A 19,279-nucleotide genomic window follows, 5' to 3' on the forward strand; every position below is an offset into this window, starting at 1 on the left:
TCCTCACTCGACTCCATTCATGCAGTCTTACTAAATCCCCCACAACGTGCCCACTACCTGCACACAACAGTCATCAGAAGGCAGGGGCAAATTCATATTACGTTTTTTTTAGGGCCTTGGGTCACCAATATTGAAAAAATACAGAATTACAGGAATACAGAAAGGGAACAGAAAATACAGATCAATTATGTTAGGTTTAAGTATTAAAAGAGGATTTTGCTACCACCTGGGAGAAATCACCACTCATACATTTATATTTTTTTAATTAAGCTGACAGTTTGATTATCTGATTCATTGAATTTCATCCTTTGTCTTCTGATCTTTAAACTTTGCCCTTTGCTGGGCTTTACTTATCCACTGCCATAAGAAACCATCCATTAAAAAGTTCCTTACAGCAATATTGTGCAGAAAAGCAGGTTGTGTGCAGTGTTATATCCAATCTCCAAAAAACTCTGACACATTATTTTATGATTGACAGCTATGTCCAGCTACCTGTTCATTGTCAAGTCTGAGTTTCCTCTGGTCATCCAGGCCTTCTTGCGGGCAGACGCCAACTCTGGGTAAGTGACTGACAAGCCTTGATTGAGGCTTGGTTAAAGAAATGTCTGTGATCAAGTATTAGCAAGGTCAGGTGAGTGGAAAGTGTGGTGTAGTAGTGGAACGTCTTTCCTGAAAGTAAATACAAAAAAAAAAGAGAAAAGAAATCACTCCATATGCCTGGTGTGTATATGAGGTGTCTAATTCAGCTCCAAGTCTGGAGATCTACTGCTCTATAGAATCTAAATCTAACCCAAGACTTTGATTAGCGGATCAGACTCGTCTATCATTATCATCTCTTTCTAGTTTACACAGACACTCCGACTCCGTTTAGGAACTGCACACCTTATGGTCACAAGCTTTGGAAAAGTGCTTCCACTTTTGTGGCAAGAGCATGAGGAAGGCCCACATGTGTGTCTGATGGTCAGGTGTCTATAAACCTTTGGCCATTTAAGTGTTTACCTACAATACTGTATTAGTTCCATGAGTCTTTTAATGACGTGTCAGATTAGTGAGCAAATGACCAGCTCTGTGTTATTTAGCGAGATATTTTAACTTTGTCATATATTCTGTGAGTTATATATTTTATTCAGTAAGGCATCCACTTACTACTATCTTTTTTTTTTTTGCCCTTGGTACTACTGAGGGTAAATACTTGTGATCTGTCATGGTCTGCACCCAAAGGTATCAAACAAATACGTAAGGAGGTGTGGCAGCAGAATTGAACTAGAATTGGACAGCTATTTGAAGCTCAGCATCTGATTGCACGGTACTGCCACTCCTCTGTTCCACTCCTAATGTCAACAATCATAACAGCAGCTGCTGTCGTATCATTAACGTGATTTAGACGTGTGTCTGATCCTCCCCCTGCTCTCACTCTTTCTACTTTTTCTTTTTTCTTTTTTTTTGAAATCAGATGCTTTCCCGTAGCTGTAGTCAGCCCCTTTCTCTCTGTTGTAAGAAATAAAAAATGTAAGAAAATAAAAGGATGAGGGTGAAGATCTTAACGAAGAACAAGAAGTTTATTCCAAAGTAGCAGTGACAAAATACCTGGGTTCATCGGAGTCAGTAAGAACCCAGGACAAATCCTGCTCAAGCATTTTATACTGTTTTCCCTTTTTGTAGTTTAAACGAGGTTTTGCTTTGAATGTGTATTTAATGTGTATACACATTGTTGTCTAGCCGGATGTCTTTAAATGTTAATCATGGCCACGTATACCTTGGCTTGGTATTGTTACAGTTGTTATCACCCAAATAGTCACTTTAAATGGTGATAGCTGTCACGTAGACCCTTTGTTACTGGCGGTCCTTGATGTCCTGCTGCTGCTCGCATACTAACGATTTAATCAAGTTCATTCATTTTGAGTTCTAAACATAGGAATGAGCTCTTTCCGATGTGTATCTTGGAGTGGAATCTAGGTGCATACAATCTGTAATTTCTTACACTGTTTTCATCCATGTTTGGCATCATAACCGAGCATGCTAGCATGGATCATCTGAGGACAGCAGATGTCCCTCAAACTCTAAACAAACATTAAGTAGCCTGTATCTTCTATGATGTTTGATACGACAGTGTAAATGTAGCAGTTTCCTGCACACAAGATTTGGTTGAACTTGAAATGTACATAGCATAGAAACACCAGAACTATAAAAAGTAGTCTATAAAAAAATATTTACTTCTAGGAAATCCGCCTTCTATAGTACACACAAACCCACATTAACACATCGGTAACACAAATTGAAAGCCTTCCTCAAGTCTAGCCCTAGATATATAGTGGCCTGATAGATAATGTAGGGTGTGTGTGTGTGTGTGTGTGTGTGTGTGTGTGTGTGTGTGTGTGTGTGTGTGTGTGTGTGTGTGTGTGACAAAAAAGTAGCTCAGTGTTCTTGAATGTTTTTCAGATTAAGCTCTCTAAGATCTAGCCTCCGTATACGGTGTACGGTTACAGTCAGTGACCATTGATTTATTGCACGGGATGCGACTGTGATGAAACACAAAACTAATGCTGTTCATGCGGATTCTGTACAGTCGGAGCAAATCTCTGCATGGCACACATATGAAGTGCGGCATACAGTACTGGCGTTCACAACAGAGACGTGGCTCAAATGTCTTATTCTCAGCTTCTTAATAGAATTTGCTGTAACACCTTTTAGAGGACACTCATCATCATTTTTTTTTTTTTTTTATCCATCTGGTATTGAACCGGTCACTCATACCTCTGTAACTATTTATCTCTCTATAACCTGTACTTTAGTTCACTCTCACCTTTAAAAGGCTCCTGTTGTATTTTCATTACTGTTGCAGACATAAAACTTCATAGGCCACCAAAATGTAACTATAACCTAAAAAAGAAAGACTTACAGGCCTTCCTGAGGTTTTCTTCACACCTAATTACTACAATAATAGATTGCATAAAACTGTAGAACTGTAATAGGCAGTCTAATAGAACTGTATAAGACTGTAACCACTTTATTTTCCTTGTGAAAAAACGCAAGACAGCAGCAGATTGCTTCCCGACTCCTGATTGGTCAGCTCCTTTATGAGTTACATTAATTCCTAATTCAGTTATTTAATTACTTATTTGTTTAATTGCAAATATCATAAAAAAAGGATTTATCAGTAACAATCTTAATTATTTTTTTAGTCATTTGCTGCTCATATGTGTATTGGTGTTTACAATCATTTTTCTTTCTTTCTTTCTTTCTTTCTTTCTTTCTTTCTTTCTTTCTTTCTTTCTTTCTTTCTTTCTTTCTTTCTTTTTTTTTAAACACCTGGTTTTGGTATTAAAGTACAATGCTTTGTTTTTGTGACAATATTAGATTGATAGCTATAGTATAATGGTCAAGGAATATTTTTGCAGAAACTCTGTGATGATGATGATGATGATGATGATGCAGCTATGATATGACTTGGTTTGATTGGTATGTATGGTAGAGTGTTGTAATGGTCTTTCTTTTCACTTGGTCTACGGGTATAATAACCTGGATTAACACGGCGTCTGGCATTAAGGCTCACACACAGCGTTACATCGCAAACTTTCCAAAACATTAGGAAAGGGCGTGGCACACAGTGAGTACATGAATATACCATTTGCACAGGTCCACCTGGTGGTCTGGCACAGAACTACACCTGACAGCAACACTGTAATGACTGTCACTCTTTTGTTTTTAGTTTCTGTCAGTCTTTAGATGTTGTTTTTTTTGTGCTACTGATTATGATCTGTACATGGATACATTGACTACTGCATGCTAGCACATAGTAAACCTGTCCATTGTTTGATAAATTCATTTAATCCTAGTGTTTTTTGATATGCTCGGGTGTCATTTTCCTGCACCGGGAGCACAAAGTGACGGCTGAAAATAGACCCGCACCTAACACATGGTGCAACTCCAAATCCCCTCGCAGACTTCTTGAATATCTGTATACAGGAGGTTACTGAAGGTCTCTGGTGGACGCGACAGCCACGCTTTATTCAACGGCAGGCCAAATTTGTCCTGCGCCCATCTCGCTTACAGCAACAGGGACATAAATAATCAGCACTGCATAAATAGAAGATGCTGTCATCTGATGCAGTTTTGCTCTAGTTAAACAGTTTACAGTTATGCTCTTGACTCTGGGATCCATGTGATTTATGTCCTTTTTGCACACCATTTCGTTAAGCATGAGAATTGCTCACATTTCTATTGAATATTGATAGGACAATAGTTCTAAACAAAGACAGAGAATAGATGAAACTGAATAGTCATCATGATAGTCCAGCATTAGTGATTCATTAGCGACCTGCAATTTGTAAATTTAAACCCCATCACTGACAAAGGGCCACAGTTGTGTCCTTGACTTAAAGACTTCTCATTCTCAAATGCTCAGCTAGATGCATCGATTGTATCGTCAGACCCTCCAGAATATCTCAGTTTTGCGATCACAATCAAGCAATATATTTTTCAAACTTACAGCAGACTCATGCCAAGATGTACCGTGTGAAATCTTCACAAAACTCATTCAGCCAAAGATTCAGTTGCATCGAACACGAGTACAGCTTTCACAGAAAGTAATTACTTTGTGTAATGTATCTTCACTGACAGTATTTTAGACAAAAAAATCCTGGGAAAAAGCCTGTAGGGACTGACTGGTGTCTCAAAACGATCTTCGAAATGAAAAAAGGCAAACAAACAAATAAGCATACACAATACGCAACAAAAGCTGAGCCCAGAATGGAAATGTATATGTTTTGTCACACTTATTATTTTCCTGTCTGATTTAGAGAGTGGTATCTGAATGGCAACTACCTGGTGATTCTGGTCTCTATGTCTGTGATTTTGCCTTTGGCCCTCATGAAGCAGCTCGGTGAGTGAAGCCTTCTCTTTCCTATAGTCACAGTCAGTACACCCTCTTCTAAATACTTGAAGCGCTGTTCTTTAAAATGCAAACATTAATAACAAAATAAGAGAAGTATTTTGCATAGTTTGCACAATTCAGTTGAATCGTTCATGCTAGAATAATTGCTTCAATTGATATTTATCCTAACTTTTTGGGTAGCAAATTCAAGTAATACAGACAGACCGAGTTTTTTTCTATGAATATCAAAGGATGGAGAATTGTTTGTAGCTAGAGTTAATGTGGCAGAACAGCTACGAAACAAGCTATTTCCTGTTATCACCTGCTTTATAGCAACTATAAACAGTCAGCAGCTTGTCGTGTTACACAGCAGCCAAGCGTGAAGTTGACTCAGTGGTCCCGTGGCAGAAAATTTACTGACCGTTACAAAGCCCTGACACTCATGACTCCTTCCTGGGATTCAGACACCTTAACCACATTCGATAGAGACATTAGAACAAGGGCATTAACCTAAAGCTGTTATTTTGAAATACAGCTACAAATAATCTCATAAATTTGCTGAATTAGCCAACACCTCCTGACCAATCAGATTTGAGAATTGAACAGCACAGCAGTATAACAAAGAACAATATAGTTTGGGTTGAGCCAAAAAAAAAAAAAAAGTAAGTCATTCTGGATAACGGTGTCTGCTAAATGCCAGAAATGTAAATGTAAAGCAAAACAACACTTTGCACGTGTTTATTAATCTGATTTAGCTACTAATACGTCACATGAGGCCAAGCTGGTTTTGGATGCATATTCATGATAAATGTAAGTTGTTATTAAAAATAGAGCCTCATATAAAGTGTTCCCATTGAGCTTCACTTTTAACTGGGATGAGAGGTTATGAAAGTCCTGTTTTGTCTGTGATGGTGAAACACTGACACGCCTCCATGTTTTCTACCTGACAGGTTACCTTGGTTACACCAGTGGCTTCTCTCTCAGTTGCATGGTTTTCTTCCTCATTTCGGTACGTCGCGGCTCAGTCACTCTCGGCATTTATTTATTTTTGTAAAAGTTTGGTTTTTACTTTTTCTTATACGGTAACTTCAGTCCTAAACTGCACAATTGCTGTAATGGTAAAATACGGTGGAATTTATTTCTAATTGTGGGACATCAAGTTACTGAAAAGGTGTCTTGCTGTCTTTTAATGGCTTCTGTCTTCAGTTGCTTTTAGTGATTTTTTTTTTAGAAAAAAGTAAAAACAAATTTGAACGTAGATGCATTTATGAGTAATAAACCCATTTAGAAGTCCGGATCTGTTTTATAATCTGTGTCTGAACGGCTTAAACATCCACTGGAGATCATCATATATGATTACTATACCATTATATAAGTGTGCCACGGCTGAGGTAAGAATATTTTAATCATCCAGATCATAGCTGCTTCTCATTGCTCTTCTGGTGGTCCATTTGGAAATGACAAAAATCATGACTAAACATTAAAATATAAAGAATCTGAATGCACCTTCCCTGTGTCTCACTTCTCTCTCAATTCAGGTCATCTACAAGAAATTCCACATCACTTGCCCATTCGAGGAGTTCTCAGCTAATAACACAGCCGTCCATCTGCTCACGACCGAGCTGCCATTGACCGACAGTCATCATGATGGACACGCGGTGGACGATGAACACTGCTTTCCCCGTATGTTTACAATCAACTCTCAGGTACCGTCTGCTGTTGTGTAGTTTCATTTTAATAGCAGGAAAGATCACCTGACCTTTCTAATTAAATTATGGACAGAGCAAGCAGGATATTGTGGAATATTGATTGTTTTTAATCCTCGTCCCAGACTGCATACACCATCCCGATTCTTGCCTTCGCCTTTGTGTGCCACCCTGAAGTGCTGCCCATCTACACTGAGCTGCGCAAGTGAGTTATCTGTCTAGCTGTCCATCCATCAACCCGTCCATCTGTCCCGCTGGCATAGTCACCTTTAATGTTTTATTCTATTTAATATGTTCCATTATCATCTACAAGGTTACAAGCAACATGTACAAGGTTATCATGCAAGTTTTTTTTAATCCAAATGCTGTTTGTCTGATTTCAGCCCATCTAAAAAGAAAATGCAGCAGGTCTCCAACATCTCCATCTTCATTATGTACGTCATGTACTTCCTGGCTGCCCTGTTTGGCTATCTGACCTTCTATGGTGAGACACAGTTGACTTTTGTCCCTCTCAGACCTTAGAGCACTGCAGACAACTACTACGTTCTTATTGTAACAATCATAACCCTTAGGACAAATCAAGCCAAGAAGCTTTTATTGTCTTTTTAACCATATAAAGTGACGCAGTACACAGTGAAATGAGACAACGTTTCTCCAGGACCATTGTGTTACATAGAACAAAGTCAGAGCTAAATTAGTCCTAGATACATAAAGTGCATCTGTGCAACCTGGTGCAAACAAACAATACAAAACACTACAAGATATTACACAAAGACAAAACAAACACAGCACAGGCCAGAGTACATACTGCATATTCTACAGTACATTTAATATAATACACTTAATATAATAGCAGCAGTTATATGAGGTAATGAGTTGTGGGCAGTCGAAACCCATGAACTGAGTTAATGAATTGCTAAGAATAGAATAGTGATCACGTAGCAAATGAAATAATTCTAGTCTGAACTAATTAACCCTCAATAAGCATGGCGTAGCTTGGTGGGACGCATCATTAACAATAAACGGTCGATTCCGTTTATTAAAATTTCTCTTTATTGCAGAAGGAATTGTCACGCTTTTAATCCCTCGATGGTTGTATGTTTGTGTTTAAGTTCGTCTGCGGTTTGCAAAACAAGTCCGTTCCTGTTAGTTATCACTTACATTACTAGAGTCGATCCCTCGCCAGCCTCCGTTTCTTTCCCTGTTTCGAACATGCAGATTGACATGAAATGCACTGACACAGAAGACATTTATAACACTATAAATGTTGCTTAAACATCTTCATACAGAAATCCTCACCACGTTAATGATTATCCTTTTTTTCTTGCTTATTTTTTCCACACCATTTATTATTAGCCCTAGACTAGGTGGAGCAGCGACCATAGAAGTTCCTGTGAATGAGAAGTTGCTGTAGAAATGATAATGTACAGTACGTACACATTAAGCCCCTTCAGACCCTGCAGACATCATGTGCTTTTTAGTTTAAACCAGTAAAACCGTACGCTTTTATAATACGAATAATGCCTGATCACCAAGACTCATCAACTTACACTTATCAGAATCCTAATAGTATCAGGTGACAATGTTTAAAGTTAATTTGAAGATCTTGTAGAGTTGTAGAAGACAGGATTTAAAAAAAAATGCAATCGGGGGGAAAAAAATTCCAATCAGCGTGGACAATGAATGAATTTGTCGCCACAAGTCTGACATAAAATTAGTCAGGACACTGTTGGCTTTCAGTCTGAGATGTTTTTATCTCTGTCTGGAACAATTCACAGTATTAGAAATGGGTTTGAAATTTATATTAAAGATAGAAACATTTGTGTGGAAAAAGATTTTTCAAAGATTTTTTTGGTAAACATTTGTGCTGCACGATTAATCATATCGCAATCGCGATATCAAGCCTGTGCGATAATATGACGCAAAATGCTGCGATTTTATGAAATAAATAAATAATAAATAAATGTGTGTGGACATGACAACCCATTCTCTCTGAAAGCTGTTTGCCTATTTCATACACTACACCGCTATCCGCTAATTAAAAAAAAAAAGACCAGTGAGTTTCAGTTTAGGCAGTGGCACATGTGGCGCGTATGGTCATGTCATGACTTTTTCCGGTGTGCAGCGTGGAACGGATGAACTGAACTGAACTGGTGGCCAGAAAAAATGCTACCTCTGTTATATGTAGTGTTAATTCAGTCAGACAAGAGGAGACAAAATATGTTCGTCAACAACCTTTTTTTCATGACTAAGACGAGACGATGACAAGACTGCACCACTGTCCAAAAACGCTGACGAAGACTAAATTAACATGTATTATTGTTGACGAAAAAAGACGAGAAGAAAATGTTTTGTATAAAATAAAAACTAAGATAAAATCTCTCTTCATTTTCGTCTACAATTATCTCCGCTTTTTCATCAGCTGTTACGCCTTTAAAGTATTCAGAACGAGTTCGCGGCTTCGCGCTGTTGCTCGTTACGGTACAGGTCTCATAAGCCTGTGGCTGCAACACGAAACTGCTGAACAATCGTATTGTTTCCGCTAAAGAAAATAGTGCGTTCCGTCTCTACGGTTAGAATCCTGTGTGTCCATGGCAACGCTCTGTTTTTCATGGCAACGGTGTGTTATAGTTAGCAGCGGTCTGTTATCAAGAAATAAAATATTGTGTGCGTAGAAAGAATCCGTCCACACGCTGCTCAAAAAAAAAATCCTGAGCGCAAGTCCACCGTCTAGGAGGCTTTTTGTGTTAAATGATATTTCCTGTCGCTGCGCAGGTGCTTTTATTGTACATGACAGCTTATGTCCCGATGACCGGTCTTTGCATTACGATTAAAAGCAGTATCAGTAAAGTAAAAAATGCGACGTGCAGTCAAGTCTGATTGTATGCACTGTTTAAACGAGTGTTCTCAACTTCTCACTGATACTTTTGTGATTTGCGGAGTTTTGGCAAGTTTTATAGCCTTGATATTGTTTCTTATTCAAAAGTGGTGACAGAAAAAACTCTTTATCCCCAACCTGAAACCTCTTCCCACGCCCCTGTCACAATCACATCTTAATCAAAAGTAATAATTAGGCTTAAAAGCAAATGTATATGTAAGGGAATCAAGTTTAACAATTAATAGTTAATAGTAATAATGATGATGATGATGATGATGATGATGATAGAATAAGAAAACGAAAAACTATTCTTTCTTGAACTTCTGGAACAATCCTATGTTGACAGTTTGGAGCACTTGAAGCATTCATCTTATGACGCAACAAGGCTTTTAATCCATTATTGCCATTATTCATTCTTCTAGTAGCAGCTATAACATCAAAGCCAATAAGAGGTGATGCGAATAACATCATATCACCGTTATCTTGCAATTAAATGTGTAATGGCTGCATAAATTATAACATGACAAAGAGTTCAAGGGAAAAAAAGAAGTCTTGGTCTCCAAATCCCCAGCTCTCAATCTGATCTGTTTAATCAGATCTGGATGAGTTGATCATTGTCATGAACGCGGGATAAAAACGAACCCAAACGCAGGATAGCAAAACAAATGGGGTTTAATAACTTAAACACTAAACAGGACACGGGCTGAAGACAGGACAAAGACAACAGTAGATTCCGCGCTGCACAAGGCAACGCGGCACAGTTAAATACACAGGGTAATCACAATAGGAAACAGGTGTGAAGACAGGGAGGAGCAGGCGAAGGCGGGGCAGACACGTGAGGAGGAACGTAAACAGATGCACGTGGCCGGGCTGAGTCCTGACAATCATGCAGGAATAGCAGTGAGTTTACTATAGAGTATGATCAGTCCCCTCCTTTTTTAGTTCAGTTGAGTGTGTATACACTCTTAACCCGAATGAGTTATTACTAGAAATTTGCGAGGAAACCCGTTGCACTAAACCATTTTAGTTTTTACACAGGATAAAACTAAACAAGTTAAGTCGTTTGAACATAGAATCTCAAGTCATGCGATAGACAAATCAAGTTTACAGTACATTAGTAGTCTTTACTGAAATTCGTTAGTTCACATTACTAATGTTTTTGAGCAAATGTTTTATAAAATAACTATTAAGTTAACAAATTATTTTAAGTAGAAATAAATGTTATATTTAAACAATGTCTTATAATTTCAATTATATTACTTAAAGGAGATTTTATCTATTAATTTAATAAGAAATTAAACAATAGCACCATTTTATTTTATTTTTTTATTGTTCACAAAAAACAGGTAACACTGCACCGTACTCAAGTTCACAATGTTAACAATACAGTGTTTAGAGGAAAATACATTCTTCAACAATAAAGCATTAAACTCGGAATCTTAGACAAGTGGAACTCGAGTGCATCAGTTTAGTTAAATGTGCACAGACAATATTGATGTAGGCAAGGAAATGGTACAGTTCTGCTGTAGCTTCCATGTTTTTCCATCACTTTCACTGTAAAACGTTAAGGAACATCTGCTAATGACTACACCTTTAAAACAGTTTAAGTTGCTACTAAAAACAAACAAAAAATAATAAAAGTTTCAAAAAAAGCTTTAAGAAACACATTTTTGAACGGTTATTTTAATACACCTGAGACATATGCTAGCGTTAGCGACAAGCACGTGTACATGCATACACGCTTATATGAACCGACAGAAAAAAAACATATGGCAGCAAAATACAAACGTTGTAACTGGGAACGGACAGAAAATGAGAAAAAAAAACTAGCATCGACTGCCACATTTACACTAAGTTAACTTATTAACATTTAATTAACATCAGTTTTGGGGTAATCATTTATTGTCAGAAAGATTTCTATATATTAGACTATTTACAATCACCATTTCAAAGTGCTTTCTAAAATCTACGGTTTGCGCGCCAAGGAACAGACAGCGCAACGTCACATTGACCTGTTTCAGACCCCGCCCCTATCCTCCCCTCCCCTACCTTCCCCTCCCCTCCCCTACCTTCCCCTCCCCTCCCCTACCTTCCCCTAATTCAGCAGTCCCACAGAATAAGCATCACTCTCTCATTCTCTGGGATTTTTAAATGCCATTCAAGACTGAACCTTTGTTGATCAGAGGATCAGGGGTGCACTGCCAGGCTGCCCTTAAGCAAGGCCTATATCATGCTGTATGATGACTGGCCCTGATCCCATCCTATAAAGTTGGTATATACGGAGAAAGAATTTCACTGTGCTGTAATGTTTATGTGACAAACTAAAGGCTTCTATTCTCCTTCTTCTTCTCTTCTCGCAGGAAACGTTGAAGCCGAGCTGCTGCACACCTACAGCAGGATTGAACCCTACGACACTTTGATCCTGTGTGTGCGATTGGCTGTGCTCACCGCTGTCACGCTGACTGTGCCAATCGTGCTGTTCCCGGTGAGTATGCACACAAAGAGCAGGTTTTTAACGTCTGTACGTTTATCTGAATCCTCTTTTCTTCCTTCACGCTTCTGCACACACCAGGTGCGCCGGGCCATTCAGCAGATGATCTTCCCCAACAAGACATTCAACTGGATCCGTCACATCATCATCGCCGTCATCCTCCTCACCTTAATCAACATGCTCGTCATCTTTGCACCGAACATCCTTGGCATCTTCGGAATTATCGGTGAGGCTTTCAGTCATCGCAAGGGATCCAGTTAGAGCAAACTGAATTAAAATAAATGACAGAAGTACAGTTTTCTTTATGCAGCCTAACTTGTATGTTCTGTATACATGTGGATGCTCATGGGCCGGCAACAGGTCCTGTTTGACCGGTCACTGGCCTTGAGGAAGAAAGAGATGTTAAAACAATATTTTCTCTGTCACTCCCCCAAAAAATGAGCTGAGCTGTTCCTAATGTTCTACCAAAAAACACAACAATGCATACAGGCCATTAGTGTATATATAATAAAAGCTCAAATTATTGTTCTCTTCAGTCCATATCATTCTGTAAGGTTTTTTTTCCCAACTGTGTCAAATAAACTGGAATCAAATGGATAGATAAAGAGGTCGAATAGAATTTTCAATAATAATAGAATTAACTATACTGTAGGAAAATAGGTCTAGAGAAAGTCCCAACATCTTAGCTATTGGGATAGATATATGACTGATAATTACATTTTTCTTTCTTTCTGTCTTTCTTTCTGATTAACTGTATTTATATTTTGTCAAACTTGCCCTCTGACATCCACATCATCCTCTTCCTCTTTCAGGTGCTACTTCTGCCCCCTGCCTTATCTTCATCTTCCCTGCTGTCTTTTACATCCGGATCGTCTCGGAAGAGGACGAACCCATGCGCTCCACATCCAAAATCCTGGTGAGCTGCTTTTTAGGCATCAGTTTGAAAAGCTTGTGGTTTGACACAAGAGTTATGATTCACTGTTTTTTTAAAGATCCCCTGGTATTTGCTGTATTCTCATTTCTAAACATTTTTCTATTAATGTAAATAATTAGAGTGTGGACCTTAGACAGACTTGTCCAAGGACAAACTTACTTACACGGCTTTACTTAGAATAAACTTTATCAGTGTTAAAGCTGCTCATGAATCTGACTGGTAGTCAAATTGATTTTTTTAGCCAGACAGTTTATAAGAATCTCTCTCTCTCTCTCTCTCTCTCTCTCTCTCTCTCTCTCTCTCTCTCAGGCTGCCTGTTTCGCTGCTTTGGGTGTGCTGTTTATGACAATGAGTTTGAGCTTTATCATCATCGACTGGACTACAGGAAGCAGCAATTCTGCTGGTGGCCACTAGAGGAGGGTTGAAAATTGTGTGTGTGTGTGTGTGTGTGTGTGTGTGTGTGTGTGTGTGTGTGTGTGTGTGTGTGTGCTTGTGTGCATGCGTGAGAGAGAGAGTGTGAGAGTAATGAGGAGAGTGTATTGAAAAACATTAATGTTATATAGCAGGTTGAGCGAGGCTCAACTGAAGCACATTTTTGTATCTTTCATTTTTTTGTTTTTAGTGTAGCTCTCTGTTCCAGCACCACACTCATCTGAAGCAGGTTATCAGCATAAATACCAAATTAATAAAGGCTGTTAAGGGCAGGGAACGGAAGCTTTGGGATTCAGGGTGCATCAGATTCCCAAGAGTTCAGGACAAAACCTAGCAGGTTGCCTGATTGGCTTGACTAGCTGTTTGAGAGAAAATGCAACTCGCCATGGCTCCAAACAGTCAGGTTTTACGCTTCAGGTAATTCAGTGTTATCTATTTTTTTTTAAGCTGTCCTCACCTGCCTTTCAGAATGCTCTACTCTTGTTTTTTTCTTCATGCTTTCTCCCTTTCAAAAGGTTTCATTTTCTGTTCTGCAGCTAGCTCTGTATAACAGAATATTTCAATGCTTCTTACAGTATCATAGATAATAATAAGAATAGAACAAAAAAATATATATATATATGTGTGTGTGTAATTTTTTTTAAGAAGTCATCCATACATGTGACATGGTATGGAAAGTTTTGAAACTTTAGTATAGACCCTTAAGATCTGTTTTGCAGAATGAAAGACAGTCAAATGGAGTCTCATGTTGGAAACTTCAGCTTGTTCCCCAACTAACTGACTAGTAGCAGCTTCGGCGCTAGCAGGAGTGATCTTTTTGAGCATTCCTTTCCTTCATGCTCTTAAGTGTCAGCATCGATTATAAAAGGAGTGGCGCACGTGTGTTTATAGACCAATATCAGCTGCTGTTAGACAAACAGGTCTGTGGTGCCGAAGGTATCTTAAATATATGACACTCACAAAGTACAAAAGCTCCTTCAGTACCTGCCAAGTGTACAATACGACAGGTGATTCACACCTACATAACCAATAAGTTAAGAAATATTTATTCTGATGTATGAAGTATTTTTTAAGGCCACTCCACAAAAAAGTGTGTAGAGTGTATTTAATCATATAAACGTTTTTTTTTCAGTATTCAGATGAACTAAGGGATTTATTCAGAAGGTTTAAGAAGTATCTTGTATATATTTACGGCTAAACGTGTGCAGATCATACACCAAGCTGCTCTCGTGAATCTGGACAGAGTAAGACATGTCGGAATAACTTGTTTGTGTATATTTTTTTTTATGGATTAAAGAAAACCTCACCTCCACTTTTCTTCCTGTACCTGTGCTGTTTTTAAGGTGTTTCATGTGAATTGTGCCTTATTGACATTCTCAGTATACTCAAGTATAATGAGTGGTACATGATTAGCGCTAGTTGTGTAAAGTTGTGTTCTGAAATGTTCTTGGTGTCTGTGGGATTTTTTTCTTTAGGGGGTAGCAACAACGACTGTGCACTTCCATAGCGTTTGATATCCGTACTGTTGGGTCAAAGGTGCCATTTAAAAGGGCTCTGTTTAAACGTGTGTGAAATTTACATCCAAACAAAGTTTAGATGTAAAAAGCACTATGGTGGTGGAAATGACAAGAGTCGTTCCGAGTCAGTCGGCATTGATGAAAAACAGCAGCTAATGGCTAGGGCAGTTTTCATACAGATGCTTTGACGCAAATATTTTTGCCTTTGAACGATAAAATAATCATTTTTACGCTTGCTTGATGTAATGAAAAGAAACTGTCTACTACTTCTTTGCTGCTGAGACCGACTTATAGACACCACATTATTTTGAAAAAGGTCTAGTAGGAAAGTCCAGAGAAACCAGTTTTCAGACTTACAATGCAAACAGTCAAACTATCAGATCCGGTTCGATCCAGTCCAGGAGGATCACCACAGATTATCTTTTAGCATGAATAGTTTAATTTAACGTTTAATTTAAAACAAATATATTCATGATAAGCCTTAGTTAATTGTTCATTTTGAAGCATTTGTTTTGATGCTATGTCGATATGTTGAGATATTAACTTTACATAATAACTTCTGCATACCAAAGCTGCTGATTTAGTGATCTTTCTGAATTCAAGTGTATTGTGATCACATTGTGGCTTTCATGGCATACAAATGTTAAGAGGTCTGTTATTGCCGCTATTCTGTCTTTAGGTTGTTTCACTGTGAAACCAGCATGCACAGATATTTAAAGATGATCGACACCAGCAGTGATCGTGATTATGCGTTAAAAAAAAAGGCTGTAGTTACTGTATTTCCATACACACGCTTTTACATCCAAGTGGTAGAGAGAGGATCTGGTGTTAATGACGTTAAATCATTTTATGCTTGCTTGACTGTGAGAGAACATGGATAAGAAGAATTTAGAGGTCACTAAAGAAATAATACTGCTGTTATATACCGTATAGTGTAAGACAAATAGAAATTTAATGACCAGCATATATCCAGGATTTAACCAGTTAATGTTGTTATTTTTTAAAATCCTATATTACAGTTACATACTTCACTATATTTTCCCTTGAGTATTGACTCTCTGCTCCGTTCACAGGCTGTACTTTATGCAGTAAAAATGTTAATTTTGTTAATGTTAATGTGACTTTGGCTCATTTATGTCACTTATTTTAAAAGTAATGTTATGTGTGTTTGTATTATGTATTGGCTGTAATGGCCTATTTTGACCTTTTTCTGAGGTCCTTCTATAGACTGTAAATCTTTTCTCTTGTGCATTTAACCAAATTCTCTTCATGCCCATCAGGAAGCCTGAGCTTGTACGGTTGTTAATTGCCATGAATCCACAATTATTGCCTTTTTGTTTTGTGACTACATGGTAATAATACACACATGTAAACAGCCCTTCTGTTTATGCCTGTGAAGCTTGTATAGTGTAAATAGCAGAACTGGTTTTAGATTAACAATAAAGAAAAAATATATATAGTTGTTTCTAGCCCATGCTTGTGTGGTTATTTTTTTCTTACATATAGGTTAAATTATTATTTTAATATACAAAATAAACGAGCTTGAGCCTAGCTCGAGAGGATTTGCAAAGAAGAAGGGCGGAAAATCCCCCAATACAGGTGTGCAAAGCATCATACATACAAACACTCGAAGGCTGTAATTGCTCCAAGTGCTGAGTAAAGGGTCTGAATGTACTTATGTACATGAGACATTTCAGTTTTTTTCTTTCGAATAAATTTACAGACATTTCTAGAATTCTGTTTTCACTTTGTCATTATGGGGAACTGTGTGAATTTATATGATGGTAGTACCAGGAAGCAACATAACAAAGTGTAAAAAAAAAGTGAAGGGGGTCTGAATACTTCACAAATCCACAATACATACAATAATTGTCATTATTATTGTATTGTTCGTACTGTGGAGGGCCATTACAGATATCTGATTCGTTTGTTTTAGATACACGAGGTGCCTGAAAATTCTATGAAAATACTTAGTATGCTAACCTTGTTCGCTTGTGCAACCTTGTACACAGCATAACAAGCAGTGGTGCTGAGAATGACCTGGATACCTTTTTTATCCTTGTGCGTACACACATGCTGAGACCTTCAACAAAGACGTAGAGTGACCATCTGTTATAGCTTTTGATATAAATATGATTGTCAGTGGTTCTCATTTATCTATAATCTTTTTGCCTTTTTGTGTTTCTGGTGAATCTGCACTGATTTTGAATGGCAGGACCTTGATGTGTATTCAGTATTTATAGAAACACAGTTATGTATGTCAGTAGTGTTGTGTTTCAGCCGGCAGCTGTGTATGACCATAGATTTTGGTGGGGCAAGATAACGTGGAACAAAATGAGGTTTTATCACAGCTTGTAGTAGGCAGAAAGTTGACAACGTAAATCATCCATCGTACTATCTAGCAGCTCATTTGGAGTGGTTTTAGACCCACATTTGTTTGACTAAGCTCAGTACAGCGGGTGTGATTTCCTTTGCCAGAAAGATTTCTACTGAATATAGAGCTAATAATCATTATCCTGGTTTTACAGATTTCAGCATAATTTCCAGTCCAATTAATTTACAAAAAACACAAAAGAACTGTTCTGTCTGTGAAATGATTTCTGACCTATCATCATAAGATACTAGATATCTGTTGAATGGCTGATATATAGCCACTTGCTCCTGTAAATGATTTCTCCACTGAGTTCAACCTAAAAGCCAAGTGCAGTAAATATCACATGAATAACATGTCACAAAAAATAACTGACCCACATTCTACTGCCTGGAAAGGTGTTGACAGCCACACTCATGAAACTTGCAGAACAGAGTAGAGTGACATCACAGATCAATACAGGTAATTTGGACAGTTTTCCAGTAGGCCAGTTTTTTTTTTGGTTAAACGACAAAGCTTAAGCCTTCCCTTTTTGTAGTAGAGTAACAGCTGTTCGAATCACTGATGTCTCATTTACATTCACAGCATTTGGCAGGAACTCTTATCCATAGTGACTTACATTTTGCCAGCATAATCTGGGTCTATTTGTCTTCTTGGAGGAAATGGTTGAAGCAAAACAATACAAAGTTGTTGTTTTTTTTTTTTTTGATGGGAATATTTTCTTCGAGATGAAAATTCTTCATCAACAGGGCATGAAGGAATGATGTAAATCATAGGCTATAGCCTTTGCCTTTATGGAAATGAACTGAACACCTACAGGAGATTACAGATCAATGTATATAGTAAACATGTTAGACAAAGATCTCCATCATCATCATCAAAACATCATTCGAGAAACATTCGCGATACAGTACAAGACAATGCTTATTGCTACAATACAATGCAATACAATAATGTTGCTTATATAGTAACGTGTGCTGTTTATGTAGTCAAAAACAAAAGAAAAAAACATTTTAGTGGATTTCATTAGAATTTACACATAGACATACAATGCATCCGACACTCAACTTTATAGTCAGCTTTGTATTGATTTATCAGTGTTATGTATTGTGCCAATGGTGCAAAACAGCAGGTTATGGAACCACAGATGTGCAGCAGTGCAGCTGAGATCAACAGTGACAATAGTTGTGTAGTTGTAAAGTGAAATAATACGATGAACAGCATGAGTGCAGTAGGCAGAATATTATTTTAAGAATAGTGATCGCTGTTGGTAAGAATGTCCTCCTGTTTCATTCCTTGCTACAATGAAGCCTTTCACTAAAAGTGCTCCATTGTTTGACCAGTTGAGCTTGAATGGGATGTGATGCATTGTTCAGGAGAATAATTTGCTTAGTGGGCTTTCCACTTCCCATCCACTTCAAAACTGTCCAAAGCATTCCAGGGCAGAGCCAGTATTCTTTATCGGTTAATTGAGCCTCCAAGCTTCTCTGTGCCTCCTCAACCACATATTTCCAACCACTTTACCACCACATTTGCAACAACAGACTGTTAAAAGAGCTAGAGCACCTTGCTGGTAACATTAAAGCATTGTCTGCAAATAGATTCTGTACATCCTGGGCCTTTACATAGCCTCTGTGTTGACCTTCCAGTCTGCTCTGTTGTCAAAATAGTCACCAAGATGTTTGTAGGTGTGAACAAGCTCAACATCCTGTCACATGCAGTCTGGCTGTTTCCACCATCTGCTCAGTCTTAGGTACACTGAAGAGTATATGGTTCCTCTCACACAGATCAACAAGGTCCCTGTACTCTGTTTCCTGTCCGTACCCGATACACCCGACCGTCACAGAGTCGTCAGAGAACTACTGCGAGCAACAGAGATCCGACTTGAACTTAAAGTCAGTGGTTGAAAGGATGAAAAGGAATCGGGGAGCACAGTGACCGTTCACTCAGACAAGCAGCACCAGAGCCATAAGAAATGAGGTCTGTCTGTGACTTGTGAGATCATGGACTGGGGCTGAGCTGCATTCTGCCCATCTTCTATATTAGCAGTTTAACACATGAACTCCATGGCGAATCG

At 38.2% G+C, this 19,279-nt stretch overlaps 1 protein-coding gene across 2 annotated transcripts in view; it reads left to right on the plus strand.

Annotated features, from left to right (window-relative positions):
- The window catches only part of slc38a3b (solute carrier family 38 member 3b), a 29,657-nt gene extending 13,357 nt beyond the window's left edge, over positions 1–16,300 (plus strand). For both annotated transcript variants that reach the window (XM_047814261.1, XM_027146753.2), the window contains 10 exons: positions 479–560; positions 4,800–4,882; positions 5,824–5,882; positions 6,412–6,579; positions 6,705–6,784; positions 6,963–7,063; positions 11,818–11,942; positions 12,030–12,174; positions 12,761–12,864; positions 13,192–16,300. In XM_047814261.1, the coding sequence (XP_047670217.1) occupies positions 479–560; positions 4,800–4,882; positions 5,824–5,882; positions 6,412–6,579; positions 6,705–6,784; positions 6,963–7,063; positions 11,818–11,942; positions 12,030–12,174; positions 12,761–12,864; positions 13,192–13,296 (1,052 nt within the window). In that variant the 3' untranslated portion in view covers positions 13,297–16,300. The remainder of the gene's footprint in view (positions 1–478; positions 561–4,799; positions 4,883–5,823; positions 5,883–6,411; positions 6,580–6,704; positions 6,785–6,962; positions 7,064–11,817; positions 11,943–12,029; positions 12,175–12,760; positions 12,865–13,191) is intronic.
- Positions 16,301–19,279: the final 2,979 nt, after the last annotated feature.

The sequence above is a fragment of the Tachysurus fulvidraco genome, chromosome 5 (genome assembly GCF_022655615.1).
Source record: "Tachysurus fulvidraco isolate hzauxx_2018 chromosome 5, HZAU_PFXX_2.0, whole genome shotgun sequence".
Classification (NCBI taxonomy): Eukaryota; Metazoa; Chordata; class Actinopteri; order Siluriformes; family Bagridae; genus Tachysurus; species Tachysurus fulvidraco.